This window comes from Apaloderma vittatum, unplaced genomic scaffold (assembly GCF_000703405.1).
Source record: "Apaloderma vittatum isolate BGI_N311 unplaced genomic scaffold, ASM70340v1 scaffold17319, whole genome shotgun sequence".
In the NCBI taxonomy this organism is placed as follows: domain Eukaryota; kingdom Metazoa; phylum Chordata; class Aves; order Trogoniformes; family Trogonidae; genus Apaloderma; species Apaloderma vittatum.
In genome coordinates, this window is record NW_009734811.1 from 24,102 (window position 1) to 41,925 (window position 17,824).

Genomic DNA, 17,824 nt, shown 5'->3' on the forward strand with positions numbered 1-17,824 from the left:
TTGTAACACTAAGGAAAGAATACCAGTGTAGTCCTGCAAAAACTATATTACAAGTAAAGGGCTGAACTTTTTGATTTTGGGGTGAACCCTGAAGATTTTCCTGAGATAATTCAGCTTTGCAGGCGATGTTTGCTGAGTCTGTGGGAAAATACTCCACAAACAGCCAGGTTCTAGCATGCTTCTAGCCCATAAGGCCTGTGAAAATCTTGCAGTTAGTACTGCAAAGAGCAGTTTAGGATTCTGTTGCCTGTCTTAGGGAGGTGTTTCGGTGGCAGCTGCCAAACTGAGGGACCTTGCTTGCTCGGTGCATTGCTCTGGTGCTGCCTGGAGATGAGGAGGCACAGCCAGGTGGGGGTGGTGCAGTGATTGATGAGTCCTGAGAAAATGTGCTCACTGGTCCCCATGAGACCTTATTCAGGCATATTTTTCCCTCTCTCTAACCATAGCCGCTCTCCATGGCAGTTGCAGGTGACGTCAGAAGTTAATCTCACCAGGATGCGTTCTGCAGTAACCTCTCTAGCTAGGAAGAGGTTGGCATTGAATCAAACAAGCCCTTAAGCATCAGTGCCAAGGGAGCACCTTTGTGAGGGGATGGTGGAAGAAGAGTAAAAAGTATTAAATTTGGGAAGTGGTTGTTGCCTGTTTGTTTTCAGGTCTAACATTCTGAAGTGGGAGCTCTTAGCTTAAATTGCTCTAGACAGAAATGAAGGTACTATCTGTATTTCGGAAGATGAAGGTGCAAATGGTTCCATGTATGTTAGTCACTCTCTAGGAGGAACTTCCCTAATTTTTAATTTCCAGTCAAGTTGCTGCTTGATACAACGAATGGATTTATTATTTTATGCTGTCTGCACTCCGAAGTTAATTTTGAAAATTGCTATTCCACACCGTAGCTTGAAATATGTTGTATTTCTATATACTTAGGTAACTGGCTGCTTCTTGAGCAGAGAACTGAGGTTGAGCTTGTTTCATGAAGCATTTATTATCCAACTACTTGTTTCAGATGTTCCCTTGGGTATTGTTTTATCTTGTCATCAGTTCCTTACTTTAAAAAATGACATAATTTTCCATAATGTCTCATTGCTCTCGAGTTTCTGTATTTAATTCAAAATTCAGGTTGTAGAATACTTAATATATATGCCTAAGGGGTGGATCACATGGACAGATGGTGTTTTTTTTGAAAGGCCATTAAATCCTGAATTTAATTTTGTTCTGTTTTAATTTTCTACCTCAAAGTAGAAACCTTATTTGCTAGTAGGATAATAAAATCTGCGACAAATGAACCAACTTTGAAGGGAAATGTTAACAGACTTGTATCTGGCCAATCAGTTGTTAATAACCTTGGACACCAGGCTGTGGATTGTGGCAGGCAGTGTCAGCACGTAAGTGATAATCAGTGTTGTTCCTAATTATAGTATGCACAACTTGGTTTGCAAGCTTATTTTGTCAAGACTTTTATAGTTATCACAAGATTGGCAAATGCTAAAATACTGAATAAAGACTTCACTGTAATAAAATAGTAGCTTTTCCTTTTAAAATACGCAAGTATAATACTGCATTTCGGGTGCTTGGGTAATTCTGTTACTTAGGTGGTTCTCCACGCTCAAAGTTGAAATGCTTGTTAGTTTCTAAAAAAATTACAGTTTTGTGGTAGAGAATGGAAAAAAAAATAGAGATATTCTGTTATGAATGTTAAATAGCACTATTGTTTGGGATTTTTTTCTCTTTGCATTGAATTGAATATTGAATACTATCTTCTGACTTCTTCAAGATGACTGAATTTGAAGTACCATGGTTGATCTTCCTTATAAACTATAAAAAAAAATTATTCATTGAATACCTAAATCTTTGCTGATTTTCAAAAAGCAAGATGCATAATAGAATAATTCTGGTAGCCATGTAGTGGTTCTCATATAAGAGGTGTTTTTCTTGGTTTTTTGGCTTGTTTTCCACAGACATATTTTGGAAATGAGAAAGTAGGTCATTAAAGTAAATGCAGAATGTTTTGCTATTAGAATGTTGATCTGTTTTTTTTAATTTTCAGCTGCCTTATGTGGTTGTCAAGAGCCAGACAAGCCATAGATGAAACCGATGAGCTGAATTTTTGTCAGCTCAGTGTAACGTTTCCCTCAATTTTTCTCTTCATTAGGATTTATCATTTTCTCCCGTCAAAAGTTGTGATAGAGAGCTATATTTGCTAAAACGAGTGCACGTTGCAGAGGAGGACCTCAGTGCAGCTCGTGACTTGATTCAACAGCTAACCAGCACAGTTTCACAAAAAGAGAAAGAAATAGAGGCAAAGACAGTAGAATTGAAAATACAGCATGAAAAAGAGCTTTCTCGGTTGGGTCAAGAAAACTATGTTCTTCAGAGTAAGGTACTTCATCATCTCGTATCCTATTACTGTAGAACAGGGGAAACATTGCTTCTGAAAAGTTAATTAAGGTTATTTCACATGAGTTGTTAATGAGCAGAAAATCCAGATTTACACACACACTGCTAGTTTGTAAATGCATGCCCACTGCATACATATAATGTTTGTTGCCCATAAGACATGATCTTATTTTTCCACAGAGATAAACTGTTATCCTGAGTTCCTTTAGTTTGCTATTTTGTGAAGTCTGCATTAGGTTTTTTTGCAAACGTTTAACTTAAGTTAAAAAAAAAATGTGAATAAAAGATTAACAGATACCACTTGTTATAGAGGAGTATTATATGGTTGAGATACTGTTTATTTTTCGATGCATTTTTCAGTGTCATGTTTTGTCTATATGGCATATTCCCAGGTTTATTCTACTGTAGCCTCCTGTATAGATACATATGACTGAAAGAGGGAGGGCAAGACTTTGTTAATTTTTCCCAAAATTTGTGTGGTTTGTTCCTGTTCTTGTAATGGCTCTATAAAACTCCAGTAATAAGATTGACATAGCGGTCTGCTTTCATGTCTTAATGTAAAGATTGATCTATAGAAGTGTAGTCTTGTAAAGAAGTCCATATTGCTAACAAAATTCTCTTACTAATTGTATGTGTTTTCTTTCTGAAAGTTAAGGAGTATGGAAGAGCTAACGAAGGAGAAGAGATGGACTCATCATACAGCAGTGGTTCCTGTCACTGAAGAAAAACTGGCACAAATACAAAAAGAAATAGATGATCAAGAGGTCATTATTCAAGGTTATCAGCAGGTACACCACACAGCATATTGAGCTGTGTTCTAGCCAGTTTCAGAAACAAAATTGTTAAATGGTTACTACTTCTCTGTTGCAAACAGTTATCTGACTATGTAAAAGGTGGATGAAATGTAGGTGTGAAGGGTAAACGCATATTGCGCATTTAAAAAGTATTTCACACACGTCTCGTTTGGCCTACATTTCTCCATGATTTCATGTAACTGTTCTAAATTGTAAAAGTATGCTGGTTTGTCAGTTGAGAACTGGGAAAATGCTTCATGGCCAACAAGGAACCACAATTCTTTTTTTTGCCCCAAATGTAGTAGAAAACTACTATATCCCGTGTCCACAAGGTCAGAGCATGGGCAGGCTGAGCTCTGATCTGTCCGCACCTGTCTGTGAATGTGCTTTTAAAATATAGGTGGGAAAGTTTTCCAGAGGAAGCGGTCTGGGCTCTCCAGAGTGAGCAGACACTTGAGCAAGATTGTAGAGATCACTGTGTACTACTTCAGCATAAAGTTAACGCGACTAGATACCCATTTTAGAAACTCAGTAATAAAACATTTATTGTTTGCTTCCACTATTTCATTAGGCAAACTACGCGATCCGTAAACAAGTGGTTTTGATTTGGATAAAATAATAATTTATGAACATTCATTAACTCTTGCTGTCTCGTCTTAGGAAAATGAGAGGTTATACAAACAAATGAAAGAGCTACAGATCCAAACCAAAAAAAACGAGGAACGAATGTTTAAGGAGAATCAGTGTTTAATGTCTGAATTAATAGCCGCAAGGTAGGTTTATTGAAACACCCAACATAAAATCTCTGGAGTTTTCAGCTGTGATTATTATTTTTATTTATGAAGAGTCACTGTGGGGCCTGTCAGATGCATGTTTTCCAGTGTTTCTTGGGTTTGTGGTTTTGTTTTTTCTTTCAAGAATCAATCTGTGTTGCTTATGGGTAGTTAATTCTTCTTGCTGATCTTGCAGACATGTGGGAAGACTATAGTTTTCCATTTGGGGACTGTTTCAGTGCTAAAATTCAAATATTCTTATTCATATCAGAGTGTCATATGTATGCTACTCTTGTTCTGATATTACGGCTCTGCTCACATATCAAAATGTTTTGTTACTCGTGTAACATGCACAGTAGACCAGGGACCACAAGAGATCCTGTTAGTGGAGCAGCCATTAGATTCACTGCACTGTGAGTCTTGTAAGATTTGCATCTTATGCTAGTAATGAGGAAAAAACCTAGCGAATCTGTGTATTCCTAGTTTACAAATCTTTGCCATAGATGAGTTCCACTGAGACAGACTAGGTTTTGTTTCTCTCCCTTGTGTAGTCACAGCAAACAAGTTGGTGCACGGTGAGCAGATTTCACCATACAGGTGGAATATTTTTGTGTAAAGATGTACTACATCGTTGCTTCTTCCTTTATTTCAAGCCCGCACAGACTGACTTCATAGTACTTTTGGGGGGGGGGGGGTTGGAGGGAAGTCGTATTTGTTTTTTTAGTTTGCCGCTGCTATTACACCAAGTCATTGCATTGCATAAATTGATTTTGCTGTTGCTGTTTAGAGAAAAGATAGAGAAGACTAATAATATCCAGTCACAGACGGTGCAGGATTTTGAACCAGGCAAAAATCAGAGTTTCACAGAATTGATTTCAGAGCTTCGAGCAGCACGGGTAGGCATAAGCCTGGTTTACATGTGTTCTTACAAAAAGCACGGAACCATCCATAATGTAGACTAATAATGTAAATGAAAAAGGTAGTGGACCATGCTATTACATGCCATGCTTGTGTATCACAAATGTCTCATGAGATGAACTCTAGAAGAAATCCCCTAAGACACAGATTCACTGAAAGAGGAGTGGTGTTGCTATGTTTACTAGCAGTTCGGAAATATCTTGTGAGAGCTTGCAGAAAGCAGTGATACCTCTATAGCTTTCCTGCATAAAACAAATCTAGAAGAGCTTTTATCCCTCCTCTGTACCAGGTAAATTCTAGAAAGGAACAACAGAGTGAAAATAATCGTTTGTTATTCACTCATGTAACTTTTTTTGTAGTCCTGCAGTTGCTTCTGGTTTTGAGGGAGGATGTTTAGCAAGCTTGATGTTAAAATTAAAGGTTTTCAGGAACCTCTTTCGGACTACTTACTGCAAATGGGGACTGTTCTGGTGCATACTTCCTCTGATAGTTAGACCAGTACTTCTGGAAACACGAGGAGCACACGCGGACTGATCCTGTTCAGCACATGAGGGCAGTTCACGTGTGGGCACTGCTGGCCCTAGACACACAGGATCTCAGCCCCCCAGCTGCTGCTCCTCGTCCCTGTGGATCCCTAAGACCAAGGGCCTCCAGCTCCAGAGGCTGGCACTGAGACCTTTCATCCTATTTAGTTTTAAAGTTTGCAGTAAATGAGCAGGACACAGGAACGAGCAGAACAGAGAGCCCGTGCAGAAAATTATGAGAAGTACAATGTGGTGAGATGAGCTGTTAGAGAATACATCTGTCTATTTAAGTTACAGTCTTCAGTCTTAGAAAGAAGAAAAGCCATATTCTTTACTGACCCTCTCAAAAGGCAGATGTTTTCTACTTTTGAGACAATTACGTAAGATGTTAAAAAAAAAAAAATCTCTCTCCATATATTTATTCTATGTTTAACTTAGGTTTTCCCATGGTGTCCCATAGCAAGACCTGAGAATAATACCAAAACCAGGAAAGCTTATTGCTGGTGTGATCCCACACAACTGTTTAATCATTTTCTAGTGAAAAAGCATGTTCAGTTTTTTTGTATGACAATGTCTGTTTAGATTTTTTTTGTCTCACCATTTTCTCTAAAACTCAGAAGGAAGAAACTAAATTACAGGAAGAGATAAGACGTCTCAAGCAGGATAAACAAGCTCTTGAGGTAGACTTGGGACAAGCAAAGAAGGAGAGAGATTTAGCAAAAGTCCAAGTTGCATCCACGTCAGGTAAAGCACATTTGTTCTGTTGAATAATTTTGCCTACTCTAGCCTTCACTAAATAAATATGCAACTTGTGTTTATATATGTACATATATATAAAAGAAATTATTATGTATCTGTAATGTCTTTTTAATTAAGTAAAAAAAAAAAAATATAAATATACATATATATATAATGGTATGGTCAATACATATCCTAAGAGTGTACTCTATATTGTCATCCATGTGGGGTTTGAAAATTTGTATATTAGAACATAATCAAGAATAGATCCCTGTGGGATTCTGTTTTAAATGCCTTCCATGGTAAACTGTGTTGAGTAGTACAATGTATGAAAGGAAAAAAATATGGGGTTTTATTTTGAATACTGTTGCATTTAAAATCCTGGTTAGGGCCTGTTTTTAAAACTTTACTGCAGTAGCAGGATTAGTAAATGTCTGAAACATGCTGAAAAGTGTAGTCTTGACTAATTAGTTCTTCAGTGCATAATCACTAATAAAACAATACTAAGGAAGTTTTATTCTTGTAGGTGAGAAGTCTTATGAGTTTAAAGTTATGGAAGAATCGTATAAACAGGAAATTACTAATTTAAAAAGAAGACTTCAGTGGTATGCAGAAAATCAGGATCTTCTGGATAAAGATGCAGCCCGCCTTAAAGAAGCAAGAGAGGAAATTGAGAAACTAAAACTAGAGGTGATAATATCTAAGAAACTGAAACTTAAAATTATTTATTTTCTAGCAGTAACTTCTGTCCATAATAATCTCTTATTTTTTTTTTTGAGAAAAAACATGTAAACTCTTTATAGGCTTTAAAGCAAATACGGAGTCTTTGTATGGAAAAAATCAACATTACTGCATAGGCAGTGAGAATTGCAAGAGCATAGTGCTTAAAACCTGGGTTTGCTTATATTGGACACCTTGATGATATTTCTGGAAACAGAAGTAGTGTGTTTCCTTAAAATTTGCAAATTTCTTGACTAGGAAAAGAAAGTACATTGTTACATTAACAACTCAGAACATCCCTCTTGTCATTCGCTTTTCTTTCTTTTTACTCCATTATAGCATATGTAACACTTAAGAGAAGAAACAAGTGCTGGTTCTAAATTCTTTTTTGTAGAAAAAATTTCTGGTTGCCATAGTAGGGAGGAAAAAGCCAAAACACCTGATGTATAAAGCAGGCAAAGCTAATACATGAATCCTGAATAGTTGTGAGATTTGCATTGCCTGCTTGTCAGTAGATACGACTTAAAATTCATAAAGAATTTCACCAGTGATAAAATGATCTTGGAATTTTTTCATGGTGTTTTATTAAAGAGATCACAGATGAAAGGAGGTGCTTCTGAAAAAGCAGCCAGGCAAGGAGCATCCTTAAACACCACCATATCAAACTTTGATCAACATATTGTTGCTGTGAAATGAAATATTTTTATTTGCATTTTCTCCAGGGTAGGCTGATATTTAAAACCAATGAAGACCTTTGACTTGCTAGAAACAGTCAAATTAGTCAAACTAATTTTGTGCTGTCACCAAAGCATTACTTACGCTAACACTGCCAGTGAGAGAGAAATCGAGATAGGAATACTTCCAGCTCTAAAAGGTGTAATATCCCTGCACAGTGATGATAGTGCCTGATAAAGATAGGAGATTCGATCTTTGGCCGTTGGTGTATCTCATCGCGGAGCAGAGCCTTGCAAATCCGACTATTTCCATAACCCACCCTGAATTCACGTAATGTGCTGTGTAGTACTTTATATTGCAGCCTACTAAGCAAGTCTGCATGCTGCAGTTATGGTACAAAGAAGCAGATATAGGGGTCTGAAGACAAGAATGTCCCGAAGTTTAAATTCTCTTCTAGATTTCTGTAGCTAGTTTGAGCTCCTTTTGATCTTTAGTGGCTTGGCGAAGCTGTAATTTAGTTTGAGAACCTGAAGAATCAGTTAGTACAGTCAATACTTCTAGAATACTTCCATTATATTGTGCGCATTTGAAATGTTTACTTTTGTACTGCAGGACAGTGTCTCTGAATCTGTATTTCAGTTTATTTTCTCACGAATTGGATAGGTTGAGAAACTCAGAGGTGAAGCTGGAGATCAGTGCGCGCAACAGAAGAAACGTCTGCGAGACAGAGCAGCAGATGCTAAAAGAATTCAGGACCTTGAGCGACAAGTATGCAATAATAGAACTGTGTTTCATTTAACCGTTATTTTCAGATAAGGCTTCTTACAATACTTACCAGCCCTGTCATAAGGATAAAGCATTGAATGAAGCCTCGTGATAAAGTAATTTGCGCTATGGAACACTCAACACAAGAAGCTGCAATTATTCACTTACAAAGGGCTCTTCTGCTGCTGTGTTGCAATAAGCTATTTCCTGATATCCCTTTTAACATCCTTTAACATTAAAATCCTGTTTAGAGTTTCTTGGAAGGGAGCAAGAGGGCAAAAGCACACATAAGCTTGCTGTTTATTTTCTAAGACTCGCTTTGTCTACGTTCAGGAATCCCTTAACATTAGGTCCCATTTCAAACAAGTTGAATCAAGAGCAGGGCTTTAAATTTTACTGGATTTCTACGAGATTCGTGAAAACCGGGGGAGTATAGACCTTAAAATCCATGTTTCTGCTGAGGAAAAGTCAGGTGGAAGTGGGCCTTTCTGAATTGTAGGAAATGGCAGCTGCATTTCATAGGGATGTGGGACAAACGGGAAAGAGCCTCAGCAGCCTTCTAATGCAAAGAGTGTCTTCCCCATTGATAAAAGAGAGGCTTGTTATTAGTCTTGCATGCAAGGTGTTAGTTTTATTCTGTTGCAGACTCCAAAATAAAAGGCATATAATCTGTTACCAGGAGAATAATTTTGATACTGTTACGAACTATCTCTGTAGCAGTTGGGAAAGTAGAATGTGAATACAAGTCCAGGAAAAAAAAAAGCAAATACTTTAACAGCATTGAGAGCCATATGCAATTTAAGTGCTAAGAAAGTAAATAAAAGGCCCGTTTGATATGAGACAGTCTGTAGACCAGAGCAATATTTAGTTAATGATGATGTATAAGTCAATCAGTAAGAAATTAAGTTTTGCTTTTCTGCAAACTGTAACATGTAAAAACATGTTAACGATGTAAAAAATTCTCAACATTCTGCACATTTCTAGTTGTCATTCTAGTTGTCATTCTAGTTGTCATTCTAGTTGTCATTCTTCACCCAGCTTAAGTGGATAACATCTGGTAACAGTGCCACTTATTTCGGTTCACTTTTCACCAGGACTTTATTCTTTTTCACTTCTGACTTAATTTTCTTTTTGATAGATCAAGGAAATGGAAGGAATTCTAAAAAGAAGATATCCAAATTCTTTGCCTGCTTTGATTTATGCTGCTGCTGCTGCTGAAAAAACTAATGATATCTCAGCTAAAACAAGCACAGTTGATTTTTTGGAGAGAAGAGTTAAAAAGTTAGAAACTGAACTTGAAGGTAAAGATGATGAAGCTAAAAAAAGCCTCCGTGCCATGGAACAACAGTTTCAAAAAATAAAGGTAAAAGTTGGAGGCTTGTTGAGCAGTCTGCTCCACAGGTCACAGTCACAAGGTTACTGGGGTCTAACACAGAGTAGTGGTGACAACTTGAAGGCAAAGCCCGCACTCAAGGGATAAAATATTTTAAGAATTTGTAACTGGAATTTCAGTAGCTTCAGCACCTAAGATAAAAAGAGCATTGAAATGGCTGGAGTAGTATTGAAACGGAGAGGACAGCTTCTTGAGGCATAATAATTTAATTCTTACTGCTAGGTGGGTTTCATCCTGTGGGTCAGAGTAGCTGCTCACCTAATTCCTTGCTCTACCAAAGGCTGGGGTTCCAAAGGTCTGCCGGCTGGGCATTTTTGCAGGGGATGCCTGAGAACACTAAACATTCTCTCGCAAAATTACATGATAGCGAGCCTTAGGACTTGTTTTAGGGACTTTTCTCTGTACAAATAGCTCATCGTGCTTTCCTCGGAGACTCTCCAGATTTTTAAGAAGGGGGAGCTTTACCTCAGCTCATTACAAAGAAATATTTTGTGTCTCTGAATTCATATTTGTGTATTGATACCTATAAATAAATGAAAATGAAAATCTGTTAAAATTTAAAATCTTTTTTAAAATGTGAAAAACAATTTTCAGGCATGTGACAGTAATGTTTGGCACGTAGCAAATGCATGACAGATTTTAAAGAAATTAAAAACTTCTTGCGGTATTAAAATAAGTTGTTACTTTGCCTGTCTGAGGTAACATCTGAAGAGAACTCTATTATATAAAAATGAACTCTGTTATATAAAAATGAAAGTTTCTTGTCAATTTAATTTTCTTTCCCATAGTTACTGCATTCGGTGTGAGAAGGGGATTCCTTTGTATTAAATGTTTGGAGTAATTCTGTTGTACTTCAGACTTCAGTTTGCTTCACGTGATATTTTCACTTACTAATTTCAGGACTGATTGAGTAGTGTTGTTAGTAATACTGTGTGTTGTTAGTAATTCAGTGTATCCTGTCTTCTGAAATCTTGCTTCAGACATGCATAATTTCAAAGAATAATAGGAAGAGCTAATAATAAAAGTACGCTTGATGAAACTGCTTTTTTCCCCCCCTCCTTAGATACAGTACGAGCAAAGACTTGTAGAGCTTGAGCAACTGCTTGCCTACAAATTTGTAAGAGAACCACCAAAACTGAATGGCAATAAAGCCAGCTCGACAGAACTTGAACAGGAGCTTCAGAGCCTAAAGAAGACCCATCAGATCACCGTTAAAAACCTCCAGACAGAAATTGAAAACCTTAAAGGTCAGAATTCCCAGTTAAAACTCAGAAGTAAAAGGGATAATAAGGACTTAGAGTCCACAGACTCTCAAGTGAAACAGAGTAACACAAAAGACAGACTGTTAAAACTGAATGAAGAGCTGGTCACCAAAAACAGAGAAATACAAGACCTCACAAAAACTGTAGAGAAACTCCAGAAAGAGAGGATGGCGATGTTGTCCGATGATAATTTGAGATTGAAACCCAATAATAAGGAAAACTTCACAGAGATCTTGAAAAAGAATACTTCAGCAACAGACAAAAGGCATTCCAGCAACAGTGAACCCTTTCTAAGCATTTTTAGCAATGACAAAACATACCAACCGCATCCCTTTTCTGATTCTAATCTCTTGAAAGTCCTGCAGGAAAATGCAGAGCTGAAAGAGGAGCTAGAAAGGTTGTCTCTAGAAATGAACCAGCAGAGGGTGAAGTCTCAAGCAACACTGGCTCATTCTGAAAATAACCTACGAAGGTGAATGCTCAGGGTGTTCCTTAAAAGCCTTGTCAAAGTGTTGACTCATGCAGGATTGAAGTGACACATTAACGTTGGCCACGTGTGAAGCCAGCTTCTACTTGGCCAATGCTCTGTGGACATTCCATTTTTTCTGGTTTGGTTTTGATTTTTTTGGGCAGGGTGGGGGGTTTGTAGTGATTTTATAGAGCAGTACACTACAGGCAAACCCGTATTAATTTTATTATTACTACTATAATTCATCATGGTTTTGAGTGGAAAGATCTTGGTGTAAATCATTGCACCTTAGATGCTTTGCGTTGTATAGCATGATTATTTGGTACCCGTACTTTCCTTCAAACTGGGGTGTGCTTCCAGTGGGATTTATTTGACCAGCTGTAAACTCGACACTTGATGTAGTCTTCCTTAGAACCCCTCATCGTCGTCAAAGTAGAGAAAATTGACAAGTTTAGATTGCAAGACATTCTGTTTTAAAATAGATACCTGAAACAGGACAGCTGCATTATGATTTAAAAGAATGTATTTTCTTTCCTTTTTTTTTTTTTTATAATTGGAAGAGCCAAAAAAGGTGATTGGCTGAGTTTTCTGCGTTGTAGCTGCCTCTAGTTAAATGAGGCACTCACCCAACATCGTAGGCTTCCCACCATGTCCCTCCAGAGCAGTACAAGTAATGGTGGTGCTACTTTGTGAGGTTTCATTATGAAATTTCAAAGATGTGCTGCCTTTAACATTTTTGATATTTTATATGTTCAAGTGAGAAACTTTGCTGCATTTTTGAAGAACTGTCTGTAGCTGTTTTACTACACCTTATTCTCCTCTCACCCTGTTCAGGATACAGGAAGACACAGCAGAATACATTGCATCTCTGAAAGCTTCCCATCAGAAGGAAGTGGAGAAGATTCTTTGCCAGCATGCAAAGGAACATTCTGCTTCTAAAGTTGCTGAACTAAATAACAGAATTTCAGTACAAGAGGTAAGATACAGTAGATACATTCATTACCTGCAGATATCTGTTATTTCTTTCTGTATTACTATAAACTTTTCTTCTTTAAAGTAGGATCTCTTGTTTTAAAACAGGCTTTAGCCACTGTATTCACACAATCACAGACTGGCTGAGATTGGAAGGGACCTCTGGAGGTCACCTTGTCCAACCCCGTGCTCAAGCAGGACCATCTAGAGCCAGTTGCTCAGGACCAGACAGCTTTTGAATATTTCCAAGGAGGGCGATTCCACAGCGTTTGGGCTTAGAGACCTAAACAACTGCTTGGTCACTGTCACGGCAAAGAAGTTTTCCTTGTAGTCAGACAGAACTTCCTGTATTTCAGCTTGTGGCCTTTTGCTGCTTCTGTCATGGGATGCCACTGGAAAGAGCTTGGCTCTGTTGGCTTTGCACCCACTCTTCAGATATTAGTAAACATTGATGAGATCCCCCTGAGCCTTCTCTCTTCCAGGCTAAACAGTCCCAGCTCTCTCAGCCTTTCCTCATATGAGATGTGCTCCAGTCTCTTCATCATCTTAATGGTTTTTTGCAGACTCTTTCCAGTAGCTTCACATCTCTTGCATTCGTACGAATGCAACCCATGCAGATGTTATCCTCTTGTTCAGCTTGGTGTCTGTCAGGACACCCAGGTCCTTCTCGGTAAAGCTGCTTTCCAGATGGGTGGCCTCCAGCATATACTGATGCCCACAGTTATCCCTCCGCAGGAGCGCAACTTTGCATTTCCCGTTGTTTTTTGTGAGGTTCCTGTCAGCCCGTTTCTCCAGCCTGTTGACGTCGCTCCAGGTGGCAGCACAACCCAGCGGTCTGTCAGCCACTCCTCCCAGTTTTGTATGATGAGCAAACTTGCTGAGGTTAAGCTCTGTCCCGTCATCCAGATCATTAATGAAGATGATGGACCCAGGATTCACCACACCCCCTGAGTTACTGCCCTCCAACTAGACTTCGTTAACGCTCATCACCACCCTCTGGCTAAGCCATTTAAGTCAATTTGCAGTCCACCTCACCATCTGCTTGTCCAGCCCATACTTCATCAGCTTCTCTGGGAGGATCTTGCAGGAGGCAGAGCTGAAAACCTTACTACTGAAATCCAGGCTGGCAACATCCTCTACTCTCCCTTCATCTGCCAAGCCAGTCATTTCATCACAGAGGGCTATCAGGTTGGTCATGCATGATTTCCCCTTTGTGAATCCGTGCCTACAACGCCTGATCACCTTCTTGTCCTTTTTTGCCTGCCAGCATTCCAAGATTAGTCATTCCCAGTCTTGGGAATGTGATGGGATGTGATTAGACTTCCCAGAGATGAAGGTGAGACTGACTAGCCTGTAGTTCCCTGCATCATCCTTCTTGCCTTTTTTGAAGGTTGAAGTGACATTTGCCCTCAGCACCCAGGGTGACATCCTGTCATGGCAGTGAAATCGTGCAGTTTATGTAAGTATGCCCTGACAGATCTTCTTCCGCCAAGGATGTGTCTTCCTTGCTCCAGGCTTCCCCTAGTCTCTGAGGCCTTGGGTCCCTGAAGGCCAGTCTTGCTAGCAAAGACTGAGGTGAAGGCATCCAGTACCTCAGCCTCTTCTATGTCCTGCGTCACCAGGGCCCCTGCCCCAGTCATCAGCAGGCACCGTGCTCTCTTGCCTCCTGTCTGTCACGTAGGTGCTTCCAGAAGCCCTTCCTGTTGCCTTTGCCAGTCTTGATAGATTCAGTTCCAGATGGGCTTGGACTTTCCTAAGTACGTCTCTGCATGCTCAGATGGTGTCTCTGTATTCATCCCAGGTTACCTGTCCTTGTTCCCACCATCTGTGGGCTTACTTCTTATATTTGAGTTTTGCCAGGAGTTCTTGTTTATCCTTGCAGGCCTCCTGGCAGTTTTGCCTGACTTTCTGCTTGTGATATGGACTGCTCTTGAGCTTGGAGGAGGTCATCCTTGAATGTCAGACAGATTTCTTGAGCCTCTCTTTTTCCCCCAGGGCCCGTTCCCATGAGACTCTCCCAAGCAGATCTTTGAAGAAGCTGAATTCCGCTCTCCCAAAGTCCAGGGTCATGAGCGTGCTTTTTGGCCTGCTCCCTCCTCTCAAGATCCTGAACTCCACCATCTTATGGTCACTGCAGCCAAGGTTGTCTTTGACATTCACATCCCCAAGAAAACCTTCCTTGTTTGTGAGCTTAAGGCCCAGCAGAAGCTCCTCTCCTCATTGGCTTCTCTAGCAGTTGGGTCAGGAAATGATCATCAAAACTTTCCTTGTGGATTGCTTACACCCTGCTGTAGTGTTCCTCCAGCAGGTGTCATAGAATCATAGCACAGCTTCAGTTGGAAGAGACCTTCAAAATCATCAAGTTGAACCTTTGTCAGCGTGGTTGAAGTCCTGTGTGAAGACCTGGGCCTGCGATTCTATTTGTGCATTAAAATTTTGAGAGAAATTTCACACACGGTGTGAAGTTGGAACAAGCTATTGCATTCAGATTATTTCAGAACTTCTTTTTAACTGAAGGAAGTAACCTAAAGATTAATACATGTTTTCATATACTGTAGGCATACATTTGTGCTATTTAACAATCCACACAGAGGATTGTATTTTTGATATATCTCAATACCAATTATATTTTTGGTGTATTTCTCCTGCATAGTTTTTCACATGTTGTCATGGGCATTTAGGTTAATGACAAACTACTTTTGGTCTTTTTGCAGATACTGATAAAACATCTCCAAGAGCAAATCGGCGAACAACAGAGGCATCAGGAAGCCCTTTTACTTTCACAGATGAGAGAGGAACTCCTACAAAAAGAGGTATAATTAAATTTGGATTGGGGGTAACTTTTTCTAATAAAGGCTTTTTCACTTTCATCCTTGTACACACTGCAAATAATGTAGTAAAATAAGTCTTAGAAACAGTATCTTTGTCACTTGCTTCTACATCATTTCTAGCTGAGAATGCAATGTATCTTTGTAATGCGAGAAAGAGAGCACCACAGAAGGTGGAATGCTGACCACCTTTTTTGTTGTTTTTATAGTGGTGGTTGTTGTTATTATTTATTTTTAATTAAAAATGTCTGACACCTGTATGAAAATTGACCAGCAGGTTAATACAGGCATTTGTAGCCTTTTCTTGGAGAGTTCTGATGGGCAGTAAATAGACCACTTTTTCTTTTATTATTTTTATTTTATTATTCTTATTCTTTTATTTATTAAGAGGCTATTTTATTATTGGTTTCAAACTGTTGGGTGAAGCCTTCCTTCTTCATCCTTTATTGCTATAAAACGGACCTAGGCAATTATATTTTTGGTTTTCTCATTTGATATCTATGAAACTTCAGGTCTCTCAAGAAGAGGTTAGTTCTGATAGTACTTCTGAAATTTATTGGGTTTTAAAAGCGGTATCTAGGTCTTTCCTAATCTTCTCCTTCTATTAGAATCATCATAGAATCATAGAATGGCCTAGGCTGGAAGGGACCTTAGAGATCATTTAATCCAACCTCCCTGTTTTGGGCAGGGACGCCACCTCTTGACCAGAGCAGGCAACACATGGGGACCGAGCGGGAATCGAACCCTCAACCTTGGTTTTGTTGTTGTCAGCACCATGCTCAAACCACTGAGCTAACCGGCCCCCTAATTAATAGCATATAATCTAAAAATTACGCTTCATGTTTTCATTTTTGGGCTAACGTTGTGTAAAATCACCTTCTGTCTTTTAGCTCAAGCTTTTTGAATTATTGACTATGCTTTTGTGTTTCTCGTAGCGCTGCCAGTTGTTGTTTTTTTTATTGCCTCCTGTTCAGTACGAGAGAGCCTGTCTTAGCATTGTGCCTTTGCTTATGTCACCATCTCCTTGATATATGAATATTACTAATTTTAATTTCATTTCGATAATACAATAATTAGTTTGCAAAAGTAATTAAAAAGGATTCTGTTCTGTAAGGGACCGAGAGCACCATTTAATCATCTCACTTGCTGCCCTTGTTCAGAAGAAATGAGAGAAGTATCAGTATGCATTTAGTACAACTTAATATAATCAATCTTAATCTTACTAAACTCATTTATATTTGTCTCCCCCCTGCAAAATTCCACCTCTGTTGTGAAAGATTTCTAGAGAAGTGAGGGTTTGTAGGGAGTGACCAAAAATGTCTTGTTAAACAAGCTCCGTATTTGCAGAATAAAGGCTGAGACTTTAGGTTTATGTTTTGAATCTGACGGTAGATGTATCCTTCCCATACAAAGCTTGTTTTGCTCCAGCGATCTCAGTATATCTAATACTTCCTCTTGGGAAAACAGGGCAAGATTACACTGAGATGAAGCTTATTAATTTGTTTCTTCTGTGACTGATTACAGATTATTAGTGATGGTGGTTAAGAGAATGATCCCCGATCTGATCCACATGTTACAGGCTGAGTGCAAGGTGCTGGCATTTCAGAAAAGGCCCTGGAGTTCCTTTGTTAAAAAATCCATTGCAAGATTATGCACAGGGAAATGTCAGATGTTGCTTTTGCCCTCTAGCATGATTGCTGTGCTGCTTACAAAATACGTTTTGAGCATTAAATGGTTAAATAAGTTGAGCTGGAAAAAGGCGGCAACCAAAGCTGCAAGCATAATTAGTTGTGATAGGGAAAAGCACGATAATTTGATTCCTCTGTCTAAAGTGGCTCATTCAATTCCTCTGTCTAAAGTGGCAGCACGTCAAAAAAGGCAACTTTTTTTTTTTTCCTGAGGTTCCCTGGACAATTGTTGTTTGAATAGTAATTTCAGAAATGCTGTTTATGGATGTTTTCCATTAACCATACACTTCCCTCGCATAACAGCTTGCACGTAGCACAGCTTTGTGTATTTAATGTAGTCTTGTTGCTGGCAAAATAATATGGAGCCTGTTTTCTCCTGGGGCTTTTTTCCCCTCATAACATATTTCCTGCATGAATTTTTCATGTATTTAATTACGTACTTGGGATCATGCATCAGCCCTTCCCTTCAGTGGGGCAGCTCAGCAACCGCTTGATTACACAAACCTTAGGAAGCAAAGATTTCTGTTTCTCTGGCCGAGATGGGCCCACAGGTTCAGAGCTGCTGGAGTAACGGACAGGCAAAAATGTAACAACGCAGGCCTTGCTATTTTAGAAAACCATGTTAAAAATGCAAATAAGAGGGAGCTGCCTTGGAGTCGCTTCTCAGTAAGGGACAGCATCTTATTATGTGACACGATGCTTCTGGCTTCTTGAGTCCAGTGTCGGCAAGCCGGGGGTGGCTGAGGGCCTGCAGAGGGTTGACGGTTCTCAGATACGTTGGGTAAGGGGAGGCAAGGGTTACAATAAAGGATAAAGGTTTTAAAGCTTCTGTTTCAGTTTTCTTATACATATTAAGAAAGTGGCCAACAGAGACTTGGTATTTCTTCATTTAACATCCTAAGTTACTTAAA

At 39.1% G+C, this 17,824-nt stretch overlaps 1 protein-coding gene across 1 annotated transcript in view; it reads left to right on the forward strand.

The window, feature by feature from the left end:
* Window positions 1-17,824, forward strand: part of CEP162 (centrosomal protein 162kDa) — a 43,628-nt gene that overhangs the window by 22,637 nt on the left and 3,167 nt on the right. The window contains exons 12-23 of the mRNA XM_009876413.1: window positions 1,240-1,382; window positions 2,150-2,377; window positions 3,045-3,182; window positions 3,849-3,961; window positions 4,749-4,857; window positions 6,021-6,147; window positions 6,668-6,831; window positions 8,200-8,304; window positions 9,440-9,664; window positions 10,758-11,428; window positions 12,260-12,401; window positions 15,112-15,210. Coding sequence (XP_009874715.1) covers window positions 1,240-1,382; window positions 2,150-2,377; window positions 3,045-3,182; window positions 3,849-3,961; window positions 4,749-4,857; window positions 6,021-6,147; window positions 6,668-6,831; window positions 8,200-8,304; window positions 9,440-9,664; window positions 10,758-11,428; window positions 12,260-12,401; window positions 15,112-15,210 — 2,264 coding nt within the window. The remainder of the gene's footprint in view (window positions 1-1,239; window positions 1,383-2,149; window positions 2,378-3,044; window positions 3,183-3,848; window positions 3,962-4,748; window positions 4,858-6,020; window positions 6,148-6,667; window positions 6,832-8,199; window positions 8,305-9,439; window positions 9,665-10,757; window positions 11,429-12,259; window positions 12,402-15,111; window positions 15,211-17,824) is intronic.